The following is a 20721-nucleotide window of genomic DNA, read 5'->3' as shown; positions in this document are numbered from 1 at the left end:
GCTTCTGACCAACTGCGATTCTGCCTTGACGCCGGCAGAATAATTCGAGGAGAACGGTCAATCACGAAATAAGTTGTCGGATTTACTACCGGATCTGCCATACCAGACAGTGGGAATGTCCAACGCCGTTGTGGATCCCGGACCGTCAAAAGCGCCTACATTACAACGAATACGAAAACCGGCAGGGTGCTTGAGTAGGTTGAAACCTACGTGGCTGTTGTTGTGGCGTTGAAGGTTTTTGACAAACTTTCTGTTAGAAAGTTCCCATGTGCATCTTCTGGTTAGACCAGCCTTGCAGTTCGAAGCAGCATAGAATATAGGGACAATGACTGCTAGAAAAAAGCTTGAAGAGACTCAGCTTTCGGATACAACTCCAACGAGTGAAATAAAAGACCAACTTAGAATAACTAATGACTGATTGATTGCCAATCACCAACAAAGAAAAATGAAGATGCGTCCACTGGGACTAATTGATGAAGTTGAAAGTCTATAGGGGTCGATAGGGGTTGAAGCGACCGACACAAAAGGCATACATCTCACTTAGCTAGGAAGCTTAAGCTCCTCTGAAGAAACATATGTGCTGTTTCAAAGTTCAGTACTGGATCTTGAACCCATTGTCTACCGGTAGGGAACTCCACAGAAATATCGATGAGGACGGCAAATTGAAATTGCATTGACCGATCAAAGAAAAGGAAGAAGTTTGGATGAATCGAACTGACTCGACATTAGAATGATAACCATTCTTCCTTGACTGTCAGGGAACAACTTATCCACCGTGTTTAGGATTCTGTGATATTTCGCACATGATCTCAGTTGTCAACTGATTTGATGTATTCAGTTAGCCGTTTGCATGTTATCCATTGGTGACATCAACGCTAGAATCTACCGTGGCAAACAAAAGTGGAATATGAATTTGGGAATTCTTACATTGAACGCTGACGGCTGGCAACGACGCATACGACAACGCAGACGACCAAGAAGCTCTCCATCAATAAGGCACAATCTACTGCGGATAATGCATTTACCGCGACCTGGGTGGATCGAATCGTTGGACATGGTCAAACGATTCAGTGCACTGTCACCCGACAGAAGAACTCAACAGAGCTTTCATAATAAAACGGATGCAAATTTTGATTGCAACGCGGACACTTGATGAGTGAAATTGTGGCCATTAGGTTCAGCACATATATCGGTACTATTAGACTAACTAAAAATCCAGAGTTCAGGACAGCGCTACAGGTAACACGTATGTATTCGAATTTATATCAAATGGAGTAATGGGCAAACTTTCGCGGCGACAGTAAAGTGCAGGAATTCGCGTCCCTCTTGCTGCGTCCAGCTTCGTCACAATGCAAAAAAATGGTAGCAAAATATCTCTTATTATGGTCGAATCAATAAACAATCTGAATTAGAATCGGAGGCGCACGATGGAATTCTGGACAAGAAATCGGCTTTGGGAATCATTTTCGCACTACGATGAACAAGCGTGTAGGTGTACGAACTCAGTGCAAAACTCCACCGTTGCACCACAGCGACAGGTGACTTCACTAGACAGTTTGTTGCATGATACAAGAAATTTAAATGCTCAAGATCAGTAGCAATGGTAAAGTTCGATCCAAAAATAAAATTATGGAGCCGCTTGAGTCTGAGAATACTGACGGTTGGCTTTTCAGAGTCCACACGAAATGCAGATCAGCGGTCTGCCACAGTGTTCGAATATTGCTCCTATTCCGGTGGAAGAAGCATCTGTAATGATGGCCGAATGATATTTGGCGGAATATGGTTTCAAAAGAGTTTAAGTTTAAAGGTGATTGTGCAATGCATTCAAAGTCTTCGCATGGTTGGAGGACGCGACAGGAGTCAGTATTTTGTTCGCACACATTGAATTTAATGCTTGACGAACAGAATCCATTAAGCCGAATGGAATAATTAGTCTCTTATTTGATATAGGATCTCCTGTAACTTCGAGGCTCACCTTGGATATTTGCATGCCACCTGTAGCCTTAGAATATTGAACAATCAATTGGTTGAGTTTATTCTCTTTCACAGACGTAACTACGGTGATACTACTTTGCAGCGAGCACAGACTTCGAGTTCGACAATCGATGGTCCCGAAGTACCTAAGGACGATCTCACAGAAATCGTGCAACTACCGACTAGAGGTACAGAATTTCAGTGATACCGCGGATATTTACATCTGTAGGCACTATCGCAACACTACGGTAAAATGCAGTTTTATCTGGTTGTGGAATAATGGACTCGGCTCTACATTTGTCAACAATGGAATCACGTCTTTGACCAGAAGCGGATATCAAAGTTTCAAAAACATGTGACGAATATTGGGGCAAATTAGATAAAGTGTAAAGATGTGTTCAGATGAGGGTTTCATGTCACACCCTTACAGACGAGTTGAATGTGTCCCGTTTCACCGCAACTAAAACACATCGTCCACAATATTCACAATTCCCAAATGTTTTGAACCGCCGAACTGGCGTTACGATCTGTGAAACGGCGTACTGATGGGTTTGGGGCACGAAAATTTGTCCGAGGTCTGAATTTATTGTCCGTCTGCATTCTTGAATTACCTCTTTTAGAATAACTCAACAACACTGATTCATCAGTCTTCGATACATGCCTCACATCTTCATACTGCTCACATATTTTCCGAATAGTTTGAGATTTTTGATTTGGGTAGAGCAGCAGTTCCTGTTGTAGATCGGACGATCGAATATCAGAAATGGGTCTATCACGCAGTTGGTCTTTCAACTGGGCATCGTGGTCACATTTAGCTGCTTGTGTTACATGCCTTTTATACGAAATTACGAGCCGACTGAGACAGGAGGCTGTGAATATAATAAAACAACCACGATAGAGACATATTAACCTCAGATTACGGGGTCATTTTAGTATCTGTACATCTGGTAAAATAATGCTGATTGTCAGTAGGATTCTACACCCACGACAAATTAGGTGAGCTGTGTCTACCCAAAGTTCATACTAAGGCCACAGGTGGACCCGAAAAGTTCCGATAAAGTCGGCGTGTGGTGCCATTGTAAAAGGGTGGTTTGCACTCGTCATAAAAACGCGCGAACTGAAGGCAACAGAATAAGTAATCCTCTTACACATGACAAAGAATAGAAAATAGAGCCAATGATTGGCACCACGGGTATCGAAGAGCGCTTCCTCATGTTGGTGAATTGCACCGCGGAAAGCGGATTCCGCCTCCTCTGGCCGCAGCACAAAGCAAGATTACTGGAACTCGCCCAGATCAATTCACCCAAGGATGATGCTTCCTCAGTGGAAGACTTTGTTTGGTGTTTGGTGAAACATTCAAACAAAGCCATTTGAGGAAGAGGCTAGCAAGTGGTCTTTTCGTCAGCATTGTCTCAGAGATACACTATAGGCCTCGGAATACAGCATGTGTGGACTGAGGGCCGCGAACACTAGTGATGACAGCGGAGATACCAAAAAGGACTACCAAAAACTGCACGAGAGTGCATTTAGCATTTTCGGTAGCGATGGCCCTCATGGAAACCCCGCGGTAACACTGAGTGAACCGATCGTTACAGGTGAGCATATGAGTAATTCAATCATATCCGCTACCTTATCCATACAACTTTTTGTTTGCTTAATCCTTGAAATTAACTAAATAAATTCTCTTAACGTAACACGCTGCTGCTATAGTTGCTGAACACTTCGACAGCCAACGACCGGCTCTTCTACTCAGCTGAAGAGGGCCAGCATAAACTGGGGAGACAGATGGAATCAGTTGAGTGCATTGTCTAAGCCAAAGTCGTGTGCATCTGAGAGTATTTATCAAGACAGGTAACAATGCTTCATAGTTGTGCGACGACACTAGCGCTACTGCCTAGAATGATAGTTTGATGGGCAGACCTTCAGCGACTAGCTGGCTTGGTTGATCGATTTGATCTCCTCGGTACCAGTTACTGACCTTTTTTGGACAATTGGCTGAAGCCATCGCTTGACAAAAAACATTGGCACCCCAAGCTTAGCTGCCCATTACTTCTCGTTAAAGGTCAGAAATCATCCAAGCCTGTAAGTTTATCAAATTTCGAATGCAACGTCTCAGCCGAATTTCGAAAATTCCAGTTGCACAACTGACTTTGTCCCCAGGGAGTGGAAGTATGTGAAACGCTTAATTGACTGAATAACTTCAGCTGGCAAATCCAAACCGGACGATCGCCGGCCGCATTGTTCGGTCGAATGTGCTCCGGAATAATTCCCACAAAGAAATCACTATGGGTGGAATGTGCATGTCTATCGGTTTGAATTCACTGACTATTGAACAGTTAGAATGATCGGGAACTATAGTGAATTAGAGTGAGTATCTATTTAAGGCACAGTAAAAAACGCAAGCGATAAGTGCAAAAAAACCAGTGCGCCTTGGTAAGAAGTATACAACCGAATCCAAGGTATAAATGGTAACTCAGCTATTACCAAGGCGGATGTGAGCGGTAGAGTCGGTTCTGATCGGTTGTTACGTGACAATAAGAGAAATAGCAAAGCTGATAGTATATCAAGTTGGCCAGTCGGACAGTGCTTGTCAATATGCGACAGTCTCATTTATCAACAGTCTGTGGTTTACTTTATTGGACGGAACACAACAAATCAGCAAATGGCGCACACACTGCCGGCTATGCCAGTAAACAGAAAAAACCCTGTAGAAAGAAACCTAAAGGATGCCTTCACTCTCTGGTTTACTGATAACGGTGCTGTGTCTAGTGCCAGGCATTGTTGGTGAAAAGAAACCTGAGTAATACCTTGTAATACCAATATGGTAAAAGTAGCTGAGGCATGTTAACTTCTATGTGGTCCCACAGAATCTTCACTTTCAAAGTTTCTTTTTATCACAAAACGTTTTTCTCAATTTAGTTGACTTGCTGAACCAGTTACTGGATAACTACGCACCTGTTGGTAAGTAATATCTATGCTGTCTGTGAACTGATATTTGGAAGCAATTCGTGTTTTCTTTTGCGATCAATGACATGTCGCTATGTGGTGGCCTCCCAAAATAATCAAGCTTCAAGGGCGTGTATTCGAGTCAACCTGATGCGTTTCGCCACGATCACGTACAAAATGGCGATCTATGCATATAAGGTGGAAAACTGGATAGGAACGTCCAAAACGTACTCTTGTTTCTTCATAGTGGAACATAACTTCACATATTTGCATGATATATGGTTTCTTACGTTGGGTTCCTGAAAGGACTCAGGACTTGATGAATTACTGAACTTCGTTTTACCCTACACCGATTAGGATCGTTTTGTCTGTATTTGCCTGCATTCACGCATCTTGAAATGAACACGCCTAGGCGAAGCTCGCTTCATTCCAGGTTTGTCGCACCTGCCACTGATGTCTCAAATATGGTTGACTCTTATGAGATGTCTGTGTTTGCTGTCCAGCCGGATATGAACTCAAAAACAAAGGTATGAATAAATGAAATCTCTTCATACTTTGGAGGGAAGCTATTACAAGCGCGGTAGTGTTGGACGCTTACAAGCTTGTGGTTCTGATTCGACACGTGAAGGGGAATTCGAGGTAGAAACAATCTAAGTGATTTCGACTGACTTGCGCAGTCGATCACCGCGTGCCCATTTGAATGGCACATTTGCTTATTAATCTAAAGCTACCTGCGGATCGGTCAAGCTAAAAGAGTGAAGATTTTGAAATCAATTTCTTGGTCACCAAAAGCAAGTAACAACCGCTAATAGTTGGAGGAATAACAAACTCCACTGGCCACTTCATTCAGCAGAAATCTGCTGAGCTACTGCACACAGGTTGGAAATGCGTTCAGGATTATCGAGAAAAAAAGTCCCATTGTGGCAGGCCGTAAAGGATGGGTCAACTCAGGAGGAGCAGGGGCACTTATTGATGTTAAATTTCACTCATCTGGAAGAGTGCGAAGAAATGGGCTTACTGCGGAGAGCTACGACAAATAATAGAATACTACTTTTATTCAACCCCCCCCCCAACTCACCAAACTTTGTCCGAGATACATTTGCATTTATGTTGCTCTCATTGGTGTCTTTTTGAAGTTCATACTACCATGATGGCATCTTTCCCTCTGAACGTCGGAATCCTCAGAATGTCGGCTTGTATCCCACACTGAGTCGTCAACTTGCCAGACCATATCTGTCCAAGTATCGAATACATCTGAAAAATTTTTGAGCTTGTGGGGAGAAATGTTACTCTGTTTCTGAATGATTCAGTTATTCGGTGTAACCTGTTTAACACAAATGCTGTTGTTTTCAAGATACCGTGATCTGCTTCGACGAAGAAGGATGATGAGTCACCATGTCTAATTGATAATTTGATTCCTTTGTCACCTGGCAAGCTTCATCACGTTAATATACACGAGATTAAGTTCATGGCCTCTGGCATCTGCCGAATTCCGAACCATGCACAGAAAAGTGTCAAAGGTCAAATGTCGAGGAACATAGTACTACACTATAGTACTGGCGCCACTTTATAGACTTCTGACCAAAAGCAGTCACCATATAGTGGTGCTTAGAGCTTGGTGCCGTACGGGAATGCAAGAAAAGCAAACGAATACCAGCCAGACAAGAAGCAGGGTGAAGCATGTGATGATGCACAGAGTAGACAATGACTGCTAAACACATCAGTGTATTGCGTACAGAACTAAGCTTGGGGAAATGTGGTGTGCACAGGTGAAGTATGTGCTTAACGTGTGCTGGCCCAGTGAGGTCCCTCGATTGTCCACAGACCTGTTGAGTCCTGCGTGTACGAGAGCGTGGGTCAGTCACACCTAGCTCCAGATGGATATCTTGTACACAATGCAAAAGCACTGCGGGAAATCACAAACAGATATTCCCCCTTGACAGTTGCACAAGGCAGCTTGACCTGATGTGGGTCAAGGTCGTACACATGGCACGATGACGGTGATGGTGGTGACAGCAAAATTGTTGGTGGTACACTTTACTAATCAAACTAAGCTAAACTAATCAAACTGAACTTACGTAAGCTGAGCGAAGGGCTAGAGATTCATGGAACATGGAAAAAACGTGTGTACTTATTTCCGTACCAATACGCGATTTCAAGACGTGGGTTACAATGAAGAACCACGGTGGTGTGACCATGTTTAAAATCACTAGATTCAAAGATGAAACGCATTCTTATTTGTTTTGATAAACAATAACCTTTGAGGTTTTGCCTGTTCCCTTGACGTTTTTATCATGAAGCTCAGAGACCTATCAGACTGACCGACTCTAGATGAGCTTCAAAAAACGGGCACTAAACGCTGAAACCACCCATGTGGACGGAAGAATGAAAGATGGATCACAATTCTAAAATTACCCCAGTTTATAGGGATTAATAGGGTTACGAGAAATCTTCTGGGTACGAAAAGCAAATTATGCATTCAAAATCTGACACTCGATAAAAAATCCGAGATACCCAGCCTGGTTGAGCGCTCAGTAATTTAGTATGGAAGGCATATTCCTCAACATATCAAGCTATGCAACATCAATCTTGAATACCCTGTACAGTTATATTACAACTCCTCAGGTGACTGCGTTTTCCAGCCCATCCACAAAGATTATACTTCAGAGGGCGATGACTGGAAGTTGACGAAAGAAGGATACCGAGAAAGGTGGATTTTCTGCGAAACTATTCGAATTAGGTGGACCACTATTAGAAGGCGAAGTTTCTCTCTTCTTATGTACCACCTAGAGGACTCGAAAGCTTCCTCGAAATTTCGGGAGTAAATCCCACCATTGTTCAATGCGAAGGGAGATCGCTGAAAACCGAACAGTTCCTAAACTGCGGGCGAAATCCTGATACAAGTCCTCCTTAGTCGTCTCACGTTTGGGCTTGTCAGAGGAAGTGATTCCGACTGCGATATGGATTCTGTATGGGGCCCAACGCGTCTCAGGCTGTCATTGGTGTGCTTCGACTTCAGCCGCTAAGCTGCAGCAGGAAGTATCCTCGTTGTCTTCACGTTAGGTGTAGGCCCTGTGAAAAGGGAAGCATTGTGGATCGCCTCAAAATGCTCGACGGACAAGAAGCAGGTTGATAAAATTATGAAATCTCTTCACTCCTGCATGATGGATGATTAGTTATTAAATTTGAAGCAACGCTACTGAGCCGTTAATTGGAGCGGGAATCCTTGTACCGACTTTGTTTAATGTATTTCTGATAACTAATTGTGCTGAGGATTTTCGTGATCCCGAAGATGTTGTGCCGATCCTTTTCTATCTAGATGGTTACTTTATCAGCTCGGAGCACTCCAATAAAAGAGTGAGTCAGTTCGAGTCAGAAATCGATTTGCCACATTCTGCGGTAGATCAAGCTTTATCTGCGTATTTGGACGCGCAATGGTACCATAGAATCACGGCATTGGACTTGACAACATCTCTACTGGGTCGAAACATACACAATTCCAAAACAGATGTTTTTCGCCAACGCTCCTGTGTTTTGCTAAAGCGGGCAACCCCCCTTCAAACTAATGGTCGCAACTAATTATTTTGTGAAAAGTTCGATTACTTTTGTACTCATTATCGAGATACATGCTTTGGTTACCAGAGCTAGTGTTGCATTCCGTCGACGGATTTTCAGCAACCTTATGAGTAGTACATCACGAAGATAAACATCACAGTTCTTTAGTCGCTCACAAACGGGTATCTCACGGAAGGGATGAATCAAATGACGCAGTTCAAACGTTCACATGCTGGATATGTGGGAGGCGGTCTAAAGCCCAGTTGGACTGTGAGAAACACGCACGTGTCCATTCCAAGAATAGGCCATTTGTTTGCAATCTGTGTGAACGGTCTTTTGCCCAATCAAGCAACTTCTGTAATCATCACTGCTTGACCCATACGGGAACGACTTCAGTTTGACCGTGAACGAAACACTGGAATTACGCTCACCCAAATTACGGTTTTCAATCCGGCTCCTGAACTCAATGCGTGCATTCAGAAAACTCGTAATTGAGTTTGTCCTTGAGCTAAATGAAAGCGAACCGTACGCTTTTGCGTCTTTGCTTACCACAAAATGAACTTGGGGTACGTGAGTTTTCAGAAACAAAGATACGATAATAATGTAACTAACGAGCAACAGAACGCGCCACTTAAACCATTCACCAATGTAGGTCGTACTCGAACAAATGTCGACCGGGCTCGCCAGTGTATGAAGTACGGGCATTGTGGGACTTATTCTTCTAGGATGCCAACGGTTGCGTGTGGACGAACCTGCTGGAGGTTTATTATGCAGAAAGTCAAGCTAAGCAGGTTAACTGACAGACGAAAGAATTTCAGAACATTTCTCTTCAAAACACTGTTAAAGTAATCTCGATAAATTTATTCAACAAAAGCGTGTGGGATACGGAATGTACCAGAACAGCTACGGGAAACACAAAGAAACTCCATCTAAGCTGAGAACTCACCTTACCCGGTGACTACTTGAAAGTTAGCGAATGTGGTTACCTCCTGAAGGCACTCTTGAGCCATGGACACTGAGCTCTTTTGGGGTTTTGATGCAACCCGACTACCGTTTGTATTCTTTACATCGATTCAAGATGAAGTACTTAAATGCTTCGGTCCTGTTGGTGGGAAGGTGCCTGACAAGATTTCCAATTCGGTCGTTAAATTTTGCGAGTTTGCCCCCCGATCGGTGCCCAACTGGGCCCCAGTTAAGCAGACTGTTGTAAGCATATTTGAAGTATATATCAGTCACGCGTAGCGAAGCAAAATATGCATAGATCCTCAAAACATTCCGCTTAGATTAGTTGATGAAAAGGACGTTTCGTCACAGGATTATGAAATTTAGCTGGTTTGAAAAATTGTCCAGTGTTTGATTGGTCAGGTTTTGCTCAAAGCTACCGTAACTTCGTTATTCACTGTCATTTGAAAGTAGCATGCTTCAGACAGACAGCTCTCAGACAAATCGCGCAATATTGAAGCTCTGGAAGTGGTAAATACTGTCACTTTCGCAGCGAAGTTCCGAATAACCCGTTGATCTTTCTGGAAGCAGGCTTTCAGACTCCGTTACCCGACTGGACGTACAGGTAAACCGCTTTATATTTGAAACAGTTGCATTGTCAATGTAACACCAAGAAAAATGTGGTGAGATGGCAGTAGGATAATCATTAGCTAACTGGGTGCTACAGGACCCCATTTTAGAACAAAGAGCAGCAGTGATTTGCGTTACGCACTTTTATTTACTGTGATTCCCAGGTTTACTGAAGGCCTCGTGTGATTCTACACATGTCCACTGACGTCTTGTAATAGTGACCTACAACTGTTTATGTAACGGTCATTGACAGGAGGAAGTCCCGAATTTTTGTCAAACAAAATAGATGCTTCAATGCTCCCTACACCACCAAGTCTAGTTGGCTCCTTGAAAGATCATGAATTTTCCGTTTGTTCAACGTATACCCACACCTTTGCATTAGTCCTAAATTTTGAAGTTCATAAATCTTTGATTCAAGCTAAATTTGCTAGAACAGCGATTTCATCCTTGAGCCAACTAGCGGCATCAGACAACTTCGGAGCTATCCGGAAAAGTGTTCCAAGTGATCTTAATTATTGGTAATGTTTTGGAATATTGGTAGCTCGGGTGTATTGGTTGGTAATTGATCAGGTGGCTGTTGATCTGTTTGCCGAGCTTGGCAATTGATTTGCAAACGTTTCGTCACCATTCGAGGAGACACCTTCAGTGCGCTGTTGGTCGGGTGATACGGACAAAATAAAACCAAGCAGAAGCTCTGAAATGGTGGTGAAATATTTGTGCCAAAGTTCTTCATAGAATTTTTTACACTGTGACGGATAAAGCGCTTGGTTTTTCACGTCACAAAGGATGTAATCATAACAAGTTGAATGTCTTCGGTGTTCCTTGTCACCATGGCAATTGTGTTAGTGTGGTGTATCGTAGTGTATCTAGCCGACATTTGAAAGACAAAGGATATCCCCGAAGGTACAGAGAACAGATTTATCGAGGATAATTCAAACCGATAAACAAGAGGGAGATCCTCATTTCATTCCACCGGACGTTGGTAGCGCTGGTACGGCTGAGCGAGGAGATAGTGTTTAATTGACACAGTTTGAGATGAGTGTGAGTTGGTTTCCTAATCTTCAACAGGTCAGAAAATATAGTGGGTGGAATTATAAGCACCGGTCGTTCTAAAGCCCTTGGAATGACTCCGCGGCGCGGCTTTGTGCAAGTACCAGTATTTTTCGAGCATGCTTGAACCACAGGCTCCATTCTTGTGCGGCATCCTCATCATGCAGCTTGATGTAACCTAAGAAGGTGTGCGAGTGCGACGGTTCCTACAGTGCCCTCCGGTGTGTCTTTGGGCCCTGGGCCGTCTTTTGCTATGTTCGCAGTTGTCTGGCACTGGAAAGTACTTTCTAGGTGTACATGACATCAACTTGTGTGTTGAAGTACTTGTGGACCAGAAAGGCTAACCTGCGGTTTCGGAACAACGTAGCACCTCTCGCCATTGAACGGTAAATGATTCGCAGTTTGCCAGTTGAAAACAGTATATACATTTGTCTGTGAAACTTCATGTACGCAATAGTTTGTAAAGTTGTCCAGTTCTTCATGTAATATCAGCAGGGAGATGTCAACGAAACAAGCAGGTAAAGGACAGGAGCTCTTTTATCAGCCATGATTGCCCTCCACGTTGATTAGGTTAAGTAAGCGAGCGTTTGACATGCATCGATGGTTTTGTTTTATAGATAAGAACAAGTTCATTGAGGGGGTGGACGCAGTACGCTACCAGGTTTGAGTGATGTACGCGGCCAAACACCTTGGAAATACATAGATGGTCAACTGTATCTCAGTTTGATGCTATTATTGCAATTTCCCATTGTGTAGGGAGACGGCGTCGAGAAACATTTGACAAGTGACCCCACCAGGTAGCCCAGGAGGGAGGTTGTTCTGTGCTTGATGCTGTCGACGCTAGGAGCAACATTTTTAGGGGAGTTTCAAATGTACATTTAATCGCGCCTGAGAGAAGTGTTGTGTAGAATACGTGACGTATTCCGGGAATCCCATTTAAGTGACGCGCGAAATGTGAAGATGAGAATTATGGAGTCTGGAGAATCATGAACAAAATGCGGTACCTCACGTACAAAATGCGTATATGAAATGGGCATAATTCTCAAAATATGAGGATTTCCATCTTATTGTTGCACGAATTGTCGCAAGTCCATAGAAAGCCCGGCAAGAACGACAGATCGATGTGAATTACCGACAAACGTACGCACGCAGCACGTGGTAACGCAATAGGTCAAAATGCACGCATGGAGAGTTCATCAGAATTTTCAAAAACATTTGGTGATAATCAGTAGATTTATTGCTGGGCAATGTTTCGCTTTTGACACAAGCTTCGTCAGGCCAAGCGACCGGGTTCCGAGGTTGGTCGAGATTTAAATCGGAAGGAGAACCAATCAGCCAAGTCCAGCTTAATCTCTGTTGGGTGTCAGCAGAGGGATTATTGTGTGTTATGGTTCGTGAACAAGTGTTGGGCCGATGATGAAACCTACATCTGTTTGGGTCCAGCCTATGGTCTAGCTCTTCTGGTTCGGTCCGCTTGATAATCCCTCTTGAAGGTCGTTTGAACTTTTTGTCCGTCTGTGTGGATGAGCTAGTGCTAAGATAGTTGAGTAGGAGGGATACTGTGAACTTTGTTCGGGTTTGGATTTCTACCCCCACCCCCTGTTTTTGCTAATGATTCTACGTGGATTGACAACCACACAGTCATGTGTCAACTCGGCTTATGTATGGCGCAAGAGCAGGTGGTTTGATGGCCATAGAGGTGTATTGCCTAGACTATGAGTCAGCTGTTTCCTTTCATCGTACGCGTAAGAGCACCTGGCGCTTTGTTTTTCAATGCTTTACAATCCAATTGTTTTGACGTCCTTGTATAAGAACCTGCGGAGTCCAGTCTTAACTTGGCCGGCAGTAAATTCTGCTTGTTTTTGTGTTTTCTTGGCTTAGACAGAATATGTATCATGCAAATTCTGCCCAACAGACGATTAGGATCGTCATGCAATGCCTGTAATTTTCCAGAGTGATTAACGGATCACTTACCTGAAACTGTTTAAACAAGACAATATAAAGGTTACGAACCCCTTGTTCAGGAACGGTGAAAACGCGTTATCTTGAGGAGTGAAATCTTACAACACAGATAGCTTTGAACACATTGTTGTACAGTGCATGAGATACCCACAATATTCCATTTTATTCTGTTGATCTGTAGGGGCGGATCAAATACACTCTATGTATTATCGATTTTCAAAAAATCTTCCACTCTGTAGTTGTAGACTGAAAGGGACTAGTTGAATCTTCCACTCGCACGCCCTAAAATCTCAGTCATAATTCTCCATTTGGGCCATCTCAATCAGCGATAATGATCCTCGTTTACTCGAAAGGAGGTTGTTGATTCACCCTCATCAGGCTCACTAATGAAAGCGCCAATTATAAACGTTTTTGCATACGAAGTCATATCAATTAGGTTAAAACCATTGCATTTTTAAAGCTGGGTTTACTGCCATAGATTGATTAGTCCAGGTGATTTTTGCGAGTTTGTTCGAACTCGCGACGAAGGGTATCGACAACAAACTCTAAAAACGATTTTGTCCTGTCAGTGAAGCCTAGAGGCATTGTACATTTTTCTCATCCTTGTTGAAAGTCATCTGCAGTGCAGATCCCACGAAACTCCAGCAGGGGTTTCGAAACCACGATCTACAGGCTGGTTGTTTGGATACTCAACCGTAGGTTCATGAGCGCCTAACCCTCTGTGTGATGAGCTTTTACTTATACAGGGCTGTGAGCCACTCAACCTTCAGTCGCGAGACAAATTTGATTCACCCATCAGTGTGATTTTGTTTCCTTCAAAAGTTTGTTTGTTTGGTTTCCTTCCAAACAACGAAGACAGTGCACAGGTATGTATATATGAGGATTTTGTATTTATTAGTAGGTCTCCTAATAACCGTGTGACTGCCTCAGCAGCACGCTCCAATTGAAACGCAGTTGGTGGGCACTGTGCAACGTGATTGATTGGACAAAAGTGACCCCCGTCCTATCGAAATTCTTGAAGTCACCTGTCCTCCGATAATCACTCTTAACCTTTGACTGCACAGGTATGTATATATGAGGATTTTGTATTTATTAGTAGGTCTCCTAATAACCGTGTGACTGCCTCAGCAGCACGCTCCAATTGAAACGCAGTTGGTGGGCACTGTGCAACGTGATTGATTGGACAAAAGTGACCCCCGTCCTATCGAAATTCTTGAAGTCACCTGTCCTCCGATAATCACTCTTGAACCTTTGACTTAGACGAAGCAAGCGGGATTCCCTCACATCTTGTCAAGTGCTTGTATGACGCCAAACCATTAAACGATTTCCAGTGCGCATTTGGCCTAAACGACCGATCTGTTCTGATGAGCATCCTCGCTCACTATGGAAGTTTGTGAATACAATATGTTCTCTGTGCTCTCCAATTTCCGACGCTAAAGTATACCGAGAGCTCTCCAAAAGACTTCTTACACAAAGTGATGTCCGGCAGTAATATTCGCTCCCACCCTTCCTCTCTACTTTCACAAGGTTAATACAAGGTCATAAAAGCCCTTGTGTCCTAATACCTACCGAAGAAAACTTGATCGATCTCGAAAGTGCTGACGACATTGCTCGTGTGTTTCTGAAGGAGGAAAAGGCAACGGTGTCTCTGAATGTACAAGCCAAGATGATCTCGTCCTTCAGCATGCGGTTGGCACCCACAAAGTTTATAGTCACGCTGCTAGACATGCACTCACTGAACACTCCACGTATAATCCAGGGAGAGGTGCCGAAAATTGTGGAGCACTTCACGTTTCTTGAAAGTTGTATTAGTTCCGAGTGCAGAGTAACATGAAGATCTTTAACACCCGGGTTGCGTCTTCCAAGTTGGGACACCTGCGTCAAGAGACCATATCCCTGAATTCCAATGAACATGTGTATCAGGCTAAAGTACCAGCTGTTTTCATAAAGAAAACAACTCATTAGATTACTTTGTGGCTGGTATTATGCTGTACCGACCAGTCGCCCACGCTGGCATAAAAGGGTTTCTAAGAGTCGTGTAGATTATGAACAGGCCGAACCACGACTGGCTCAGTTTTTGCCGTGAAAACAAGAGCACAGGGACATAGTGAACCTAATCTGCCTCTTTTTGGGTTGTTTGTAGACCTTGCTCTGAAGGATGGGCTACCCGAACAAATTTGTTTGCCTCATCCATTCCTTTCAGGTTGAGGTAAGAAGTTTAGTGAGGAAGTGCACGACTGTATGAACCGGGCAACAGATTGATTCAAGAGTGAAGCAGTGTTTAGTTCTTCGCATGAGACTGTTTAGCTTATATTTACCAACGATATGCTCAGGGGTGTTCCGTTAATGCCAATTGGAATGTTTATAAATTTTTACTGGCCATCACACTATCTTTGCACGCTCGGATTTCCCTAGTTCAGTAGCTCAGCATTCCACGGTCTGGTGTTCTTACCAGACTTGCGCAATATTTCGGAGGCACCCCTGGTCAAATTCAGGGAGACTTCTGTAGTCCTCCATAGGCAGCGGCCACGTTTTTGATCAACAAAGTAAGAACCGCGGTATCATACATCCTACCCTCGTTTGTCAAGCTGATGTCATGTCAGTGCCACAAATGTCATAAGTTAGCAAACGCTACCGTGGCCTTCCCACTTTGCAATGATTTCATCTCTCCCCAGACCACCGGAACTCATGCAGTTTCCCAGATGAACGAACTAATCTACTACATCAGTTGGTTGGTTCACCTGAAAGCATGAGGATTAAGTCTTATATCCCTTAGTTTTGCGGCAGTACTTTAAAACTTATAGACGTGGAGCGCATCCCGAAATGTTCAGCAGAACCATTTATGGTGTATAAAATATTTTGCTATTCTAATGGGCCTGATCTAGGAAAAACAATATTGTCAGCATACTCAATTTCCGTGAAAGAACACCCCGATGCTTTTCGATCCCCGAGGTGTTTCTGACGGTGGGAGGGGTGTGGGGAGGAGTGGACAAAGAAATGTGCGTGCAAAATATACTTCCCAGTTTCCCTGGCGGGAGAATAGAGTTTAGATGGGGTAGCACACTTGAGCATTTGACTCGAAAGTCTGACGCACAAGGCACTAGAAGGATATAGAGAGCGACACCAGACTCTCTGGTTTAAAAAGTACTTTGACGGCATTGAATAATGTAGAATCAACTTTTTGGCGATTTCCGTGGTTGACCTCTTTTATCTCGTGCTTCCTCTGCGGAAAGCGGCAACGCCGCTTCCATTAATATGGACATACTAGTCTCCTCAAGGAAGCACCCCATTGCTTTCGCACTCTTACTGCAACGGACAGTATGAACACATCGTAGTACGTTTTTTGCAGTACAGGGTCTAGCTGTTCTTCGTTGGCTAGCTGACTGCTGGCCTTTCTGGCAGAGTTCAGACTTAATAAACTGAGTTCCAGCCAGTATGGCAAGCGGGATCATTGCAGCACTTGAGCCTAACCATCAGGATGGGGTGACAGCTTTCCGTGGGGAATGCGGCCAGGCGACACCATCTTGGGTCCAGTTTCACAGAACATTCATGCACTGTGGTGCACACGCACAAACCATCTCGTTAGTAGGCTGTCCTTTGGAGCGAATTCCACACTTATAACAAAATCAACCGTTGGTTGATCTTGCTTGGGCCCGGTCATGGTGCGCTGGTCATGAGCCTCTTCGGCCGCATGAAGTTTGCTTTGAGCAACATAATCCAAAGCTATACATTTGACATAACCAACGTAGTAAGTCGTCGATCATAATGTTTCTGTTTGGTATTTTAGATCAGGTTCGTGTACATGATCTTCAACAGAAATTTAGTTGAAGTTGACTGAGAAATAGGATATGTCAGTGGCAAATAATTGGTTCTGACAGTATAATGGTGTCATAGATAACACTATTTACCACCATTTGTGCACGTTTTGGAACCTTCATGAACCTACATGATGGGTTAATTGGCACCCGGTTAAGTCTGCGGCTAAAGTTCTGCCTGAATGGAAAAAAATATACCAACGCACCTGTGATCTCAGTAAAACTCGTCCATAGGAAGTAAGCTTTTGTGGGCCAAAGCGGGATGAATTACACTCGGTTGTTGCAAAGGTTTGTGGTCATTTTGCCTCGGTGTGGGTCGGCAAAGAAAATATCTGTCATTATCATCAAGCGAAATTAGTCTGGCTGCGAAGGGAAAACGGCCTGCAGTTGACTTGCTCCAAATACCTGGAATAGCCTAATGTCCTGCGTTTTGTACACAGAATCACTTCAGCGCTCTGATGAATATCCAGGAAGAGGATGACCCAAACCAATTCATGACCTAGTGGCATCTGACGAACGTGCCAGTTGTTTCAGTTTTCCAAATTCCCACTTTTTATTAGTGCAGGACTGTGTAATCCTATTCATGTTTAGTACGTTTTGGCAGTTTTTTGGAATGTAAAGTAGAATCAAGTTTAGGTCCTGTCGTACACTTGAAATATTGGCATATCGGGTGTAATTTCGGACCAATAGGTTATGGCCACAAACGTTGTGTTCCTGTGTGTTACTTCGTTTCGGCAAAGACGACCATTCCTCAGTTCACCTGAAGCGTTCCTGGAAGAGTACAAAGCCAGTTCTGAACTTGTGCTTACTAAATGACATAAGTCAATTCACGATTAAACCTGTTAACGTTGGCATCTTGCAACAACACCATGATATCAGCACCAGAGTGTTGTTTCAGAACACCGCGGATCTTACCGATTTTTTCACTGTCTTCCAAGATCTGCTCATAGACTTTACCCAAGTGCCCATTTCTGGGGCATTGCCGATCTTGCAATTCTTCTCCATTTTCCTCCAAAGTTGACTGTTTTGTTTCACTCATATAGCTCAACTTCGCAAACAAATCAACGGCCTTTATTTCTGGTACGTATACCTCGGTACGGAGAACAAGGTTGGAACCACCTACGAATGAGAGTTATTTTGCTGTTTCTGAAAGAGTGGTACAATTGCGAGTCTAGTTTTGCCGGAATGAGTGGTGCCAGGAAGAAGTAACTACCTGTCACTGGCAAGTACAAAAGCACAGCATTTCCCATCTGGTATTGCTATGCAGGAGAGAGCAGTACCAGTACAATATTTCATTAGAATTGTTAGGCGAGGTACNAAGTAAGCTTTTGTGGGCCAAAGCGGGATGAATTACACTCGGTTGTTGCAAAGGTTTGTGGTCATTTTGCCTCGGTGTGGGTCGGCAAAGAAAATATCTGTCATTATCATCAAGCGAAATTAGTCTGGTTGCGAAGAGAAAATGGCCTGCAGTTGACTTGCTCCAAATACCTGGAACAGCCTAATGTCCTGCGTTTTGTACACAGAATCACTTCAGCGCTCTGATGAATATCCAGGAAGAGGATGACCCAAACCAATTCATGACCTAGTGGCATCTGACGAACGTGCCAGTTGTTTCAGTTTTCCAAATTCCCACTTTTTATTAGTGCAGGACTGTGTAATCCTAATCATGTTTAGTACGTTTTGGCAGTTTTTTGGAATGTGAAGTAGAATCAAGTTTAGGTCCTGTCGTACACTTGAAATATTGGCATATCGGGTGTAATTTCGGACCAATAGGTTATGGCCACAAACGTTGTGTTCCTGTGTGTTACTTCGTTTCGGCAAAGACGACCATTCCTCAGTTCACCTGAAGCGTTCCTGGAAGAGTACAAAGCCAGTTCTGAACTTGTGCTTACTAAATGACATGAGTCAATTCACGATTAAACCTGTTAACGTTGGCATCTTGCAACAACACCATGATATCAGCACCAGAGTGTTGTTTCAGAACACCGCGGATCTTACCGATTTTTTCACTGTCTTCCAAGATCTGCTCATAGACTTTACCCAAGTGCCCATTTCTGGGGCATTGCCGATCTTGCAATTCTTCTCCATTTTCCTCCAAAGTTGACTGTTTTGTTTCACTCATATAGCTCAACTTCGCAAACAAATCAACGGCCTTTATTTCTGGTACGTATACCTCGGTACGGAGAACAAGGTTGGAACCACCTACGAATGAGAGTTATTTTGCTGTTTCTGAAAGAGTGGTACAATTGCGAGTCTAGTTTTGCCGGAATGAGTGGTGCCAGGAAGAAGTAACTACCTGTCACTGGCAAGTACAAAAGCACAGCATTCCCCATCTGGTATTGCTATGCAGGAGAGAGCAGTACCAGTACAATATTTCATTAGAATTGTTAGGCGAGGTACATAGGTTGGAGAGCAGATGTAACGTATGAAAAGCTAATCACCCATGGTTTACGTGGCAAAGCTTTAGATTACTTACTGTGTGTGGAAGAAACGCACAAGTCAGAGATGAAGAACGATAGCATTTCTGTTTTATGTGAACAAAGACTTAGCAACCCGGTTATGCTGGCTGACTAGGAGGATCAGTCCAGAAAAGTCCTTAGTTATAGTCACTGATATAATGGCGCAAACGGCTCTTATGAGACATTAGGATGTCATGGTTTCGTTCACCTTTTATTGCTTACTTGAGGGGATTTTCAACCTACAGGCGGTTCTTTCCCCTGATAACTACCACTCATACAGAGAATTCGTCCTGTCAGTGAGTCCAATCATTGCTAAAAACCGAGAAGTACCCTACTGGTTTATATTCCTCTTGGTTAGTAGCAATTTCTGTGAGAAAGGGCTTTAAAACAGTGACACTGAGCAGCCAGTGTTGAACCCGTGTTGAAAAAAATGCGATATATACAACAGTTTTAGACAATTTTGCTCGCATCCCAAGGCCAAATTTGAACTTCAAAAACCCAATAGGACCAGCAAACTTATTCATTTGTGATTTTTAGAATATTGAGTTAGCCAAGTTAGACTACTGCACCGTAAAGTGATAAATTCGCTCTGATTTATTTCGTGTCATACTTACAATGACTTGGTAGGTTAAGTTTGATTGTAGATAGTTCAGGCTATCAGACACGTCTGCGGCCCCGATCGTGAGGACAGCTTCGACAGTTGAGGAGGAAATGAAATTTAGGTGTTTTGGATGAGTGAATGTAATGGACCAAGATTGTTAAGTAACTGCAACAAAGTAGTTTAATTCTGAGTTTCGAAACTACTACTGTTTTTCACACTAAACATCGGTACGCCAATTAGGCGAACTAATCAGTTCATATCTCCGGATTAAGCACAACGCGTTTTGGTGACGCTCGCTAGCACTCCTTGTGTTGGACGGTTTTCCACTTTAGACGCGCTGTGTTGTACTTATATCCGACAAAACTTATAGACACCAAGAAAGAACTCCAAGCAACATATTCGAAAAAGACAGCGTGGTTTTTAGCATATTACTCGTGGTTCTTCAGTTCCATGATTGCGAGCAAACTGATCATGGGGTTATCACCTCGGTGCAATAAGGAATGATAAACCCAGACTTAGTCTACATGTACTTAGTGGCAAATGTTTTATATAACGCACAAGGATAGTCCGAAATTCATATTAGGGCAGCTATTCTAGACAAATAGCTTACATGACGAGTGAACAGAAGCTAGAACCCGCTTAAGCCGTTGAAGTCATCCGGAAACATTTTGTTACATAGAGCTGATTGTATTTAATTGATGCTCGCTATTCGATGGCATTCGCATTATGCAAACAGGGCGCAGTCACATGGACTAAGGATTTGAGTGTGACAGTGTTAAACGTCAAG

The 20721-nt window shown here is 43.4% G+C and overlaps 3 protein-coding genes across 3 annotated transcripts in view; 2 read left to right on the top strand and 1 right to left on the bottom strand.

Annotated features, from left to right (window-relative positions):
• T265_04530 (hypothetical protein) overlaps positions 1–2179 on the top strand; it is a gene marked incomplete at both ends in the record, with an annotated part of 29688 nt that extends 27509 nt beyond the window's left edge. Inside the window, one exon of the mRNA XM_009169285.1 lies at positions 2050–2179. Coding sequence (XP_009167549.1) covers positions 2050–2179 — 130 coding nt within the window. The remainder of the gene's footprint in view (positions 1–2049) is intronic.
• Positions 1–17913, bottom strand: part of T265_04527 (hypothetical protein) — a gene marked incomplete at both ends in the record, with an annotated part of 35210 nt that extends 17297 nt beyond the window's left edge. The window contains 2 exons of the mRNA XM_009169282.1: positions 2586–2843; positions 17790–17913. Coding sequence (XP_009167546.1) covers positions 2586–2843; positions 17790–17913 — 382 coding nt within the window. The remainder of the gene's footprint in view (positions 1–2585; positions 2844–17789) is intronic.
• Positions 3151–3348, top strand: T265_04528 (hypothetical protein; the record flags this gene model as incomplete). Its single annotated transcript, XM_009169283.1, has 1 exon — positions 3151–3348. The coding sequence occupies one exon, from the start codon at positions 3151–3153 to the stop codon at positions 3346–3348; it is 198 nt and encodes a 65-aa protein (XP_009167547.1).
• Positions 17914–20721: the final 2808 nt, after the last annotated feature.

Source organism: Opisthorchis viverrini (assembly GCF_000715545.1).
Source record: "Opisthorchis viverrini unplaced genomic scaffold opera_v5_74, whole genome shotgun sequence".
Taxonomy (NCBI): domain Eukaryota; kingdom Metazoa; phylum Platyhelminthes; class Trematoda; order Opisthorchiida; family Opisthorchiidae; genus Opisthorchis; species Opisthorchis viverrini.
Note: the sequence above shows the minus strand (reverse complement) of the source record. Positions and strands in the feature narration are given on the sequence as shown.